General features: G+C 41.0%; 1 protein-coding gene across 1 annotated transcript; it reads left to right on the top strand.

Moving 5' to 3' along the window:
• Nucleotides 1-1,766: 1,766 nt before the first annotated feature.
• On the top strand, nucleotides 1,767-8,336 carry wbp1la (WW domain binding protein 1-like a). Its single transcript, XM_054600221.1, has 4 exons — nucleotides 1,767-1,939; nucleotides 3,896-3,998; nucleotides 4,795-4,956; nucleotides 6,450-8,336. Exons 1-4 carry the CDS (start codon nucleotides 1,871-1,873, stop codon nucleotides 6,926-6,928), a joined length of 813 nt encoding a protein of 270 aa, XP_054456196.1. The 5' UTR covers nucleotides 1,767-1,870; the 3' UTR covers nucleotides 6,929-8,336.
• The last annotated feature ends 4,839 nt before the right edge of the window (nucleotides 8,337-13,175 follow it).

Below are 13,175 nucleotides of genomic sequence, written 5' to 3' on the forward strand. Positions count from 1 at the left end.
TCCTGTCTTCTAATACCACTTGTAGCTTCCAGAGGTCATAGTGAGGCACTGTAGCGTCCAGTCTGTCCTCAGTCCAACATGAGAGGATGAAGATGTAGAGCTCCCTCCACCAGGAGGATGCTTTTGCCGGCAGTAGAGCAAGAGACTATGCCGGGAGACAGTACCCCCACTGAGCTGTAAACAGTTAGCTCAGATTTGGCCAGTGAAAACGCTAGCACCGGGGGTCTGATCCATGGAGGTCTGATTTCAGGGAACATGAATCAGCAAACTTTTTGTCACTGCCATTACACAGGTTAGCCACATGTGAGGATTATAAAATAGTTGTGTTATTTTCACCAGCTCAGAATTTGTTTTCTCATAATCTCGTTAATTTAAAAAAAGATTTTTGTTTTTCATTTAATAGTTTCATCTCATAATCCTGAGATAGTAATCTTGAGCTAAGGTAGCTTGTAATGCAATCATTCATATTTTCTCTGTTTTCCTGCAACAAAATTATTATTCTAAAAAAAGTTTAAAAAATATGGTCTTGTTTTTCTGGATAACTAGATACCTAAAACTCACAAGAGAGGCTTGTTTACTTGAGAACTTGATTAAATGAAAACATGTCCTGCCTGTTTGATATGTAATATACTACTGATGATATGTAATATACTACTGATTGTAAGTCGCTTTGGATAAAAGCGTCTGCTAAATGACTGTAATGTAATGTAATGTAATGTAATGTAATGTTTAGTTTAATCCATGTTTATATTGTTTTGGGGGTTTGAGAGAATAGGAGACTTCTGTCTTTAAATGGTATGATATTATTATTTCTAAGACGTTGTACGGGCACCTCAGGACTGATTGTCCAGATGTAGAGCCCATTCTGATCTGCTGGACATTGCAATGTTTCTACGGGATCAGTTAAACCGATTCACGGATAAGATGCATGAATGCATCTGAAATGCATTCATGCTGGCTAAGTGGTGACTCAGCTTCAGTTGCACTCATGTCATTTATAAGCATCTCAAATGCTGGATTCAACTAAACAGGTAAGACATGTTTGTTTCCATGAAATCGACCTCTGAAGTAAAATGCAGTGGTGGAAGAACTACTCAGATATTTTTCTTAAGTACAGAAATAGCACAATATAGAAACACTCTGTTTCAAGTAAAAGTCCTGCATTCAAGGTCTTGCTTAAAGGAGCAGTGTGTAGCATTTAGTGGGATCTATTTGTAGAAAAGGAGCATAATATTATAATATAAGTCTTCTTTAGTGTACAATAGTCTGGGGAAAAAACGTGTTTTTGATACCTTAGGACAAGCTCTTATATATTCTTCAGGAGCGGTGCTTCTTCACGTAGTACACACTGAACATTTAAGTCAAAATCTTTAACCATTTGCATCAAAATATAAACTACTCAAAGTACCAGAAGTATTCTTGCAGGACTTTGGGGTGTATCGTTAATTCAGATTAACACAGCAGATTTTACCCCATGCAAACTTTTCTCAGACTTACTGAGATGATTACCTTGTTCATCAGAAAAACAGGGCAAATATTTCTTTCCTTATGCAACTTGAATGCAACACTTCCGTATTTGAAAAGACTGTTGAATGCTGGTGCTGAGGTTAAATTGCCCCCGCCTGCCTGGTGACAGATGACGCGCCAGTCAAAGCACCGTTTCAGAGTGACAACAGAAACAGCCAATCGCCGTCCATAGAAACCGGCTACGTCGAAGAATGGACCAATGGCTGAGAGCGAGAGCAGTCTGATTGTTGAGGCTTAGCCGGACTTGTTTTGTTTCGGTTAGCCACCGAGACTGACTATTTGTGAACAATGCAACTGTTACTATACAGTATAGTGTTTAAGATATACTAGTATCTAATATTTTATGGCAATGGGGTCACTTAAGTTCATCGCTGGACAAGAAAATGCAGCCACGGAGGCCACAGTCGCAGAGGTAAAGGCTGACTTAGTCGACGTTTTTTGAACAGCTAACGTTAGCTTAGTTAGCCTGAAGGCTAAACCTTATTAGCCCGAGTTTGACTGACCAAGTTATCTTTCTTTCATTCCTTGGTTGCTAGTTACAAGCTTGTAGGTGGATATATACAATTTAAAAAAGTCCCTGCTTGGAGGCCAGTTTCTTTCGGTTACAAACAAGGGTAGTTAGTGTTACTAAACTTAACTAGTAGTGCTGTTTGAAATAGTACATTAGAAGCTAACTCTGGTAAAGTTAGCAGGGTCTGGCATTACACTCTTTTTTAAAATTTTTATTTCCGTGTTAACGCCACACTGTGTAATAAGAAGGATTAGCAGTAAGAATCATAACCTTACTGCTGAAACAGGAAGGACTGTCGTACACTGTGACGCTGTATGACGCTCCCGAATCAAGGTTATAGATATGAATGAAAAATCAATGTTGTTAGGGATAGAGCTAACATGGCCACAAATACTGAGGAGCTCTTTAAGGACATCTCAACCCTAGGGACACTAACTAGCTAAACGTGGTTACAGATATCAAAATACAGCATGTGAGCCATTGTGAATATTTATGCAATGGCAATATGGCTGACATTCATAATCAGCTCACACAATCTGAGAGGTGTGAAACCAGTATTGCAATAAACATCTGGAGTTTCATAGACTGTGAAATGGGACAAGGTCTGCAAGCACTAACTACAAAATCAAATTAAACAGTGATTAACTAAAGGGACACATAGGAATGTAATCTAATATGTGCTGGTTAGCTGTACTGCGTTGCATATAATTAGTCTTTGCTTGGGGAGTATTACTACTGCCTCAGATAGAAATGGTAGTTTAATGTTGGAGAGTATCCACAGTAGTGGCTGCCTGTGTTCCAGCCAGTTCCATTTGGGTCTGAGGAGTGATGCAGAAGTGTTTACTCAGGCAATGTGATATCTGGTTCCAGAGGCTCTGCCCAGTTTGATCCAGACAGGATTTCTGGGCAGCTGAGCTCAAGTTTGTTCACTTCGGCGGAAGAAGCAACAACATTTAAAACAGAGACATAAAGGTTAGAGGTCAAACAGTTAGTTTATCAGTCGATCTACAGGAAATTAATCCAAAACTATTTAGTTAATCATTTAAGTTGGGGACAACATGATTTATTTATGCATCACAGGGAAGCTTGTTTTCAATGCTGTAAATGTTCTACAACTAGGGTTGCAATGATACAAGAGTCTCACGGTAATAGAAGTTACGGTTATCATATCAAACTGTCAACATTTGCTTTTCTACGATATAGAAACTGGAGAACTGGAGAAACTGACACAAGTGTGTGTGTGTGTGTGTGTGAGGGAAAGATAAAAACAGGAGCAGTCTGGGTGTACTGTCACACACCTACAGTCTGTCAATGGTTAATAATCATAGGACATTATTTAAGTAGCTCCCAGCTGATGTTATTGTTCATTTAGTAGTTAATGTTACCTTCTATAGTGCTGCTAACATGTAAACTATGTTTTAGTATACAATAATATATAATCAGGTTTATAATTGTGGTTATTATTATAATTCTGTTCTCATTGTTAATTTTAACATATAGTGATAATAATAATTATAATACTTGAAGGGTAAATCACAATATTTTCTGAGATGGTAATTGTACCATGACAATCTCCCACCATGACAGCCCTACCTACAGCAATGGTGTTTGAATAAAAATCTTGCTCAGAAGTACATTACAAAGTAAGCACTTTGTGAGTGTATGTTAATATTTATTATAAAATGTAATAAGGGAAATATTTATAATGTGCTTGCCATGCAAGAAAGTGTAATGGCAAGTAAAGTTCTATGACTCTGTCAGGATGCTGTGTGTTGTTTCAGTTCGACCCAGTGTGTGTGACAGAGCGGTGTGTGTGTGTGTGTGTGTGTGTGTGTGTGTGTGTGCGTGTGTTTACAGGACAGGCTGGTGTGCCAGGGAGTAAACAACCAGAGCTACTTCTGTGAGTCAGGTCACTGCTGTGGAGAGACCCAGTGCTGCAGCTACTACTATGAACTGTGGTGTGAGTAACCAACCTCCCCTTTATCCACTCTGAGTGTTTCAATGGTTTTGTAATGTGTCAATAAATCAATCTGCACAGCTCATACTATGTGCATTTTCTATATTTTTACTTAACCTTAACAAACACGACACAAGAAGAAATCTGAGAGAAGACACAGAATGAGGAGTGGATGTTTGGAAAAAGATCAGGAGTGGTACCAGTTAAGCGAGTGGAGCCGGGTCATGTGACTAATCTATCACTTACACTCAGCACTTGTTTTGCTGTTCAGCTGCCCGGCTGTTTCTCCTTAAAATTGCATGTTGGTGCTTCTGTAACTTAAAGACTCCCAGCCCTTCAGAGCAATGTCTGACATTTTTGATACATCAAAGCCAACCATTAGCCAAAAATTGAAGAAGAACTTGAAGGGGTTAAACCGGTGAAGGGGCGTTAATAGTAACCAAGGCCCTCTTCAGACCATTATCATGCATTTTTAGTGATCCGATCACAAGTATGATCCGATCATCCAAGACGCATGTTGATGGCAGGTCTGAACAAAGACACGCTGTCAGATCTCGATACTTATTCAGCAGTGACACAATGTCAAAAACAATCACTGAAAGTTGGCACGTTATAGTAAAAACGAGATATTGGTCTTGTTTTTTCAATGAAAAGAATTAAGTAAAGGAAAAACGTGTTCATACTCTTTTGTCAGTACTGAAGCTGAGATTTTGACTGTTAAAAAATACTTTGTCTTTGTTCTTTGCACCATTTGTCTAGATTTGTATTAAGTGTGTTCTGCACTGTGGGCTCCCTGCAGGGTTCTGGCTGGTGTGGACTCTGATCATCATCCTGACGTGTTGCTGCATTTGTCAGCACTGGCGCTCCAAGCAGCGCTTCCAGCAGCAACGCCGGCAGAATGAGATCAACCTCATCGCGTACCGAGAGGCTCACAACAACTCCCAGCTCCCCCTCTACCTCAGTGAGAGTCTGGCACGCCGCTGCCTCTGCACATTCCACACATAGCTAGTCTCTACCTCCATGACACATTGTATAAGATCCTGCTCCTCATACAACTTTTCACTCACAAACAAGTACATGTACAACACACAAGACTGAACATAGGTTCACATTTACTTGTACTTTTCTATAACAATGCTCAAATATCCAGTATGTGTAGTTAAAACTTTATTGGTTCTTAGTACTTGATGTGTGTTGAAATACATTCTGAAGTTCAGCTGAAGATATGATGAGGCTTTAGCAGTTTGAGTAAAACAAATCAAGTGGGTATCTTCCAAAGTTACAGTCTTAAGTACAAAATTCCTGCCAAAAAGCGACAAAGAACTAAGAGGAACTGTAGAGTTAGTGATAGTTGACCCCCTTTTTCACTTAAAGTGGCCCTATTATGCTTTTCCACTTTTTCCCTCTTCTTTAGTGTGTTTATATATATTTTTTTACATGTCAAAGGTCCGTAGAGTGTAAAATCTGAAGTCTGCGCCTAAAAGGAGTTACCCTCCCCCTCATAAGCTCCTGAGCTGCCTGAAACGGCTCCATTTAATTCTCTCCTTCACTTCCGTAACTTTATGAGGTCACAATGTTACAGAAGTGACGTAAAACTCCCCGGCTAGTTTGGCCCACCCTCAAACAACAAAAGAGAGAGAGACGGAGCTGAAGCTCCGGAGGAAGAGTTTTTTGAAATGTGAAACGTTGACCAATCACAACAGAGCGGGCTAGCTGACCAATCAGAGCAGACTTTGCTTTCTGGAGGGAGGAGCAAGCGCTACAACGGAGTGTTTCAGAGAGAGGGTGAGAAGAGGGATAGGATAAGAAAAACAAGGAGGATTATGAGCATTAACACATGTAAACATGTTGTAACTGAAACTTGAGATAAAAAATATGCACCCGGAAAATAGCATAATAGGGCCTGTTTAATTTTAATGTTTCATTTGGTTCTTTGTCATCCTGATAAATGTTGAGTAGAAAAACTGTAAATACAGAGCTTACACTCGGCAAATTGGATGTTAATGCTGACATATACATTTCATACAAAAATATTGACATTAAGGATTCAATATGGTTCATAAAAACACATTAAATCAGAGAAATGCAAGCATAGACTATAGTATACACCTGGTTTACCCATCAAACCTTTTTTTTTAATTTTGTTATAGAAGCTTTGACAAAAACTAGTAAAAAGATATTTGACAATTACCTCTAAACTTGTGAGGCAAGAGCCTGGAAGACGTTCAAATCAGGGAGCAAAAAACATAAAATAAATACCCACAGTTGTGCATACCATGACGTGACGTGCTAGAGCACAGTGTGTCACTTCAAGCCCTTGCAACCTCTCACACACCATTTACCAGGTGACGTCAGTTAAGTCCATGAGGGTTCAGGTTTTAAGGCTTTAGGGGGGACTTTAGGACTCTGACATGTGATCCTGACATGACTTCTCTGTATTGTGTCACTCTCCAGGGTTCCTGCCCACCTACCTGCTGCCAGCCTATGAGGAGGTAGTGGACCGCCCCGTCACGCCTCCTCCTCCCTACACCCCTCTACAGTCATCCCCACTCACAGACCCACCTGAGGAATCACCATGCCTCCCCTTGGCCATCTCTGTCCCTGGTGAAGCCGACGCGTCACCCCCAGCCTCTCCGGAGGACGTGCAGACCCACCTCCACGGAGCTCACAACCCCAACAAGGATTCGACGCCGGGCAGGTACCGGCGCTTCACCGGGGACTCCGGGATCGAAGTGTGCGACGGCCAGGAGCTGTGGGATCAGCGCAGCCTTTCAGAGACAGAGGAAGAGACAGTGGAGGAGGGGGCGGGGCCAATGGAGGACCCGTGTGATAGCTGCGGTCCCGACACCTTCGAGCGCGGCCGCGTTAGCGCTGCAGTGGTTCATGACAACACAGATGGACACACGGCTGTGGAGACAGAGTCTCTTAGGTAATCCACAAGAATGTCTTTAATATCTGCAGTAAACTCTGCAGCGGTCTCTGATGACAATGTTCACCTTTGGTGCTCAGGGGTTTGGTCTGTTTCACTAACACCAGTGTGTGTGTGTGACAGGCCTGGACAGAAATGAAAGATATGAGTACATATTTTGACACTTTCTAAAATGTAAAGCTACATTATGCAACTTCTGGTCTGAATCAAAGTACGTTTTTAGCGAGGCTCTGCTCCTCCTCCTCCTCCTCCTCCTCATTTTGACAGTTTACGTTTGGACAGTTGCTCATGTTGACGAGCCTTGAAATGTTCTCCTTCCAGGAAGCAGCACTGATGTCCATGTTTTTTATACTCAAATGGTTCTTTTAGCTTTGCTCAACGGTTCTTTGAGTCCTGAAGGGGCTGTTGTTAAATTTGACCGTCTTAGAGTGGTAACTATGTAATGTAAACCAGCTCAAACGGTTTGTTTTGATTCTGGCTCATACGCAGAAACTGATATATCAGCTATAAACCCTACTATTAATTAACTGTAACTGTTATCTGTTTAATATCTCAGGTTGTAGTAGGGCATGTAGGGCATTGTAGTTCTTCAGCCCCAAATTATGATGAAGTACCTCAAGTTGTCAGGTATTTTTCGGCATATTTTTTTTTTTGTGTGCCAAAAACAGACAATCATTTCTGGTTATAGTATCCATAACGGTTTCCGGACAGGTTTTCCACAAAAATGACTGTAAAATGATATATGTCATTATCATGATCTAAAATTACACGTGGGTTTTATCCAGTTTTCCCACCTCCTTACTTCACGGTGGTTTGGAACAAGTTTTGAAGTTGGTAAATTCGGCTCTGTGCTACGTTTGGTTTTCAATTGACTGACCTATAAAACAACTTTATTTGTTGGACTCTGTCGCAGACACATTCTGAATCTATAATTACACAACACTTTGTTGAGTCCTGCTTAATATACATAAGCATTGCCATAAAGATGTCACATACAGAGACAGCATTCAGGTTCAGAGGACCATGTGACTGAGCGGATGACTACAGCTATGAGCTACAGCCTCCAAACTTGTGTTAGCTCATTATAAGATGCATATTGTAGCTTTAGAGGAAGGTTGTCACATGATTGGAGGTTTGGCAAAAATGTTTGTTTATTTCATTTTGATGCTGAGACCTTTTTTGAACGAGTGAGCAGTAAATGAGCTAAATGTTGCAGGACTGGGTCAGAATTTAAAGGGATCTCATTTTGAATTGTTCTCCGTGAATGACAAACTACAGCATCATGACCTGCCTTCAGTTAAGCCAGTGTCCGTCTTCATTTGCACCGATGCAAAAATATCACGAGTTATTGTAAATTATCCATCCAGAAAATGTCTTCAAAGAAAAATCTGTACTTTTTTTTTTTTTTTTTTTTTTTTTTTTTCAGATATATATATATTTTTTTTCCTATCCATCAGTTAGAGCTAAACGTTAAAGGCTGTGTCGTCTTTGAGGAGGGTCGTTGAGAGACCTGATGTTTGATTTTTAATCAGTTTGCCATCATTTGGAAAATGCACATGATACAACGTGCCTTCATGTTTATACTCCACACAGGATGGGTTCTTCAGTAAATGATCAGTTTGCTGGTGTTCTGTGAGGTGCCATAGTGCCATAATGTGTAGCCTTATATAGCCTTTAAGTAGCGAGTATTTAGGTGAACTTGATCACAGCTCTAGAGTCTCTGACTTAGAGTTAACTTCAGTGTACCCGGTGATACATTCATCCTCCTTTAATTCATGTTGTGTAGTGCAGGATTTGTGTTCACAAACCATCACCAAACTCTGAGATATGCAAAGAAGAATATCTAAACATGATACTGTAAGTGTGTTTATTCTGCAAAAGCGCGCACACACAGGTTTGTGTTGGTAGTGTGTTGATCCACGAGCATGTGTGTGCGTATACAAAGGGAATGACTGAAACACTCCATGTATGAAACGTGTCCTTAGGGTGCATTGAGGGGTCTTTTCTCCAACAGAGTCAGTTCAGCACTTTTCCACATCTACAGCATAGAATAGTGGTCTACAGCACCCGGTGCTACACTCTGTGTTTATATATGCTCTTTATAACCTGCTAAATGAAATTCTATTTTTCTGTTGCATTTTTGTACAAAATATGGTTATTAAACGTTATGGAGAACACATGGCTACTATTCTTTATTTTATAGACATAAGATGTTTTAAAACATTTGGTATTTATTTGTTTTCGAGGCAAAGTAAAGAACTAAACACTATATGTATAAATACTATACACTGTATGTATATATATATACACACACACTGTATACTGTATCTATACTGTATGTACATATACTATACACACTGTATACTGTATCTATACTGTATGTACATATACTATACACACTATGTATATATACTATACACACTGTATACTGTATGTCTATATACTATACACACTGTATATATACTATACACACTGTATACTGTATGTATATATACTATACACACTATAGTGTATATAAACTATACACACTATACTGTATGTACACTATGTACATAAACTATACACACTATACTGTATGTATATATACTATGCACACTGTATACTGTATATAAACTATACACACTGTATACTGTATGTATATATACTATACACACTGTATAAGGGTCTGAATACTTATGACCATGTGATATTTCAGTTTTTCTTTTTTAATAAATTTGCAAAAATTTCTACATTTCTGTTTTTTTCTGTCAAGATGGGTTGCTGAGTGTACATTAATGCGAAAAAAATGAACTTTTTCGATTTTAGCAAATGGCTGCAATGAAACAAAGAGTGAAAAATTTAAAGGGGTCTGAATACTTTCCACACCACTGTATTTACACTATACACAGTGTATACTGTGTATTGTATATATACTATGTAATGATGGCCCAAGTCTATCTTGATGTCAACAGTTGTGAATGGGGAACAAGTTCATGTTTACTTTCCATTGTATATTGAAAGTGTTGTACTAAATGTTATCAGTGGCCTCTAATGTTAACATGGCTATGAATTATTGTTACTATTATTTGTATTTTCCCCACTTGTATAAAATGGGGCAATGTAGAAGTGACGTAAGGGAGAGAATGGAGCTCCTGGCCATTGTATAGCAAAGGATCGGAACCAAACTTTGGGGATTATACATCAGGAAACTTCACTGGACTACTGCAAGAAAAGACCCACCAGCTAAACGGACTGTGGTGAGTTGGGGTGGGTTCTACAGATAATTGAAAAGCGGCGTCTCGCCAAATAAATACAGCATGCTGTGTTTTAAAATAAAAATATTTTTTACACTTGGAATCTGTGTGACATCATGTAGAAAGCACTGAAGGTCACTTACAGTTGGATCCTCACTGATCCTGATGTGAGGAGCTTAAATCATTAAAGAAGTAACCGGTGCTGTGCTACGTGCATAAAATGTGCACAGTATCTCTTTCAATTCGAAGACGCACCTATCGATCGTGCTGCTGTGTGATGCTATGATTCAGTGTGTAACATGTCGGATTAGTGAGTCATTACCAATACAGTCACATCACTAGGCCTCAATGTAATCCCTGTTTCTACTGATGTTCTGTTTGTTCCCTGCTGCTGTTTATATGCAGCCTCATAATGTCCATTAACTTCTTGTCTTACAACAGTAGAGTCCATTTGTGCGTCTCCAGATTGCTGTGCCACGTCCATACTTAAAGTGCAACATTTGGAGGGAACTTCATTCATAATTCATTTAATAACTTTAAGGCAGATGAAGGCGGGAGGAGAGGACGAGTGAACGAGAGAGTTCATTATGAACACTATTTGTAGAAGCTGCTCTCCTTCAGGACGTCCTGATTGAGAGCAGATACAAACCTAACGTGATGAAGGATTTCAGTGGAAGAACCCTTTAATGACCTACTAACATTCATATCTGCAGACCTGATGGCTCGATGTAAAACTAGAGACTGGTGATTCTTTTTAATGATCTACTTAATTCACTTTCTAAAGACTATCATTGATTATTACAGAACCAGCTCCTGTTGTTAACTAGAACCTTTAGATACAATTTAAAACATCTTTATGACATATCATTGATGGTTTTATTGATCAGCCTTAGTGTTGTTAATATCATAACTTAAAAAGATACCAGTACTTCTAGGTTATAGCCAGAATAATGTCATACAGTTGTATTTATAATGTAAATATATATTCAGAGTCAGACACAGTGAATTTTGATTTGACTGTTTATTTTATTTAGAGTGCGTTTTTTATTTTTTTCTATTTGTATTATTTTCTTTGGATTTTTTTTCTTTTAATTAATGTTTTGATTTCCTTTGGATAATTTAAAGTTTCCAATCTGCCTGAAGTGCATATCTTTGGATTGTGGGAGGAAACCTGAGCACCAGGAGGAAACCCACGCAGACACAGGGAGAATATACAAACTCCACACAGACAGACAGGTGGAGGTGTCTCTGTGAGGCTGCAGTGCTAATCACTCAGCCACTGTGCCGCCCTCCATCAGCTCCCGGTAGATCTGGAAGTCTGTGAAGTCCACCAGGGCCTGGAGAAAACCACAGAGAACATGTCTGGTATGAATATATCATACAGCACCAAAGCTCTATTAAAAATATTTACATTCAGAAGAGAATCAGAGCTTCAAACAGTTCACACCTCAGATATTATTCTAACATGTTCTACCACAAAGATATTTAACATCATGTGTGTCTCACCTCTGTGTCTTTGGTCACATGTCGTGCAGGTTACACAGCTCGGATGTCAGAGTCAGCAGGTGAGGCGGAGGTGCAGGTAGCTGGAAACATCTGGAGGTGGAGGTTCAAGCTGCACCTTTCTGCTAGTATCTGAAGGTGGAGATGAAGACTGCAGGAAGAATCTGAAGAATCTGGAACAGGTTGTAGGTGGAGCTTTCTCTCACAACATGCTGGTGGTGGTGGAGGTTGTAGGTGGAGGTTTGGGTTACAGTGGTCAGAATCTTCAGGTGGAGGTTAATGACAGAGGACCTAGGTACCTGTTAGTATTTGAAGGTGTAGACGGAGGCTGATGGGTTGCTGGTTAGGGATGCAGTTTGGAACTGTAAGAGGCTGAAGGTGGAGCAGGAGTCTGGAGTTGTCTAACAGAACCAACAGGTGGAGGCCAGGGCTGTAGACTGCTGGGGAAGGATGGAGGAGGCTGGAGGTTGAGGTTCGAGCTGCAGCCGTCTGCCAGAATGTGTAGGTGGAGGCAGTGGCTCTTGAGTCTGGCAGAGGGCTTCAACCTGAACCGCAGTTGGAGGCAGTGGCTTCATGTTGCTGGTGGAGGCTGGAGGTGGAGATTAAGGTTACAACTGCCTCCCAAAGTCTGCAGGTGAAGGCGGCAACTACAGGTTGCTGGCGGAGGCTGTAGGTGGAGATCTGGTTTGCAGCTGTCTGCCAGCAATCTACAGGTGGAGGCATTGGCTTTAGGTTGCTGGCAGAGGCTGTAGGCGGAGGTTCTGGTTGCAGCTTTCTACCAAAATGTGCAGATGGAGGCGGCAGCTACCGATTCTGTCAGAAGGCTGCAACCTGAACTGTAGTTGGAGGCGGTGGTTTCAGGTTGCTGGTGAAGGCTGTAGGTGGAGGTTGGAGTAGCAGCTGTCTGCCACAATCTGCAGGTGGAGGCAGCATGTGCAGATTGCTGGCAGAGGCTGTGGTTGTAGGTTGTAGGTGGAGGTTCAGCATGCAGCTGTCTGCCAGAATCTGCAGGTGGAGGCAGCACCTGCAGTTTACTGGCAGAGGCTGTAGGCGGAGGTTCTGGTTGCAGCTTTCTACCAGAATGTGCAGGTGGAGGCGGCAGCTGCCGATTCTGTCAGAAGGCTGCAACCTGAACCGTAGTTGGAGGCGGTGGTTTCAGGTTGCTGGCGAAGGCTTTAGGTGGAGGTTGGACTTGCAGCTGTCTACCACAATCTGCAGGTGGAGGCGGCACCTGCAGTTTACTGGCAGAGGCTGTAGGTGGAGGTTTGGAGCTGTCTGCAGGTGCTGTCTGTAGGTTGCTGGCAAAGGCAGAGGTGGATCTGGTTGCAGCTTACTGAAAAAGGCCCTAGTTGGAGGTTGGCAGAGGCTGTACATTTAAGGTGGATGTTTTCAGGTGGATGGTGGAGGCTGTAGGTGGAGCATGGAACAAGAGTGTGCATGGAACAAGAGTGTGCTGCATTTACTGATTCAAAAAGGAGAATTATGAATCAATCCTGCTTTTGATTTGAGTTGTGT

Source organism: Anoplopoma fimbria, chromosome 6, assembly GCF_027596085.1.
Source record: "Anoplopoma fimbria isolate UVic2021 breed Golden Eagle Sablefish chromosome 6, Afim_UVic_2022, whole genome shotgun sequence".
Lineage (NCBI taxonomy): Eukaryota > Metazoa > Chordata > Actinopteri > Perciformes > Anoplopomatidae > Anoplopoma > Anoplopoma fimbria.

Bases quoted from the DNA above. Each gene is read 5' to 3' on its own strand.
- wbp1la (XM_054600221.1), top strand. From the start codon at position 1,871: ATGGCAATGGGGTCACTTAAGTTCATCGCTGGACAAGAAAATGCAGCC. The intron at 1,940-3,895 runs GTAAAGGCTGAC...GTGTGTTTACAG, and splicing joins CGGAGGCCACAGTCGCAGAG to GACAGGCTGGTGTGCCAGGG. The intron at 4,957-6,449 runs GTGAGAGTCTGG...GTCACTCTCCAG, and splicing joins CCAGCTCCCCCTCTACCTCA to GGTTCCTGCCCACCTACCTG.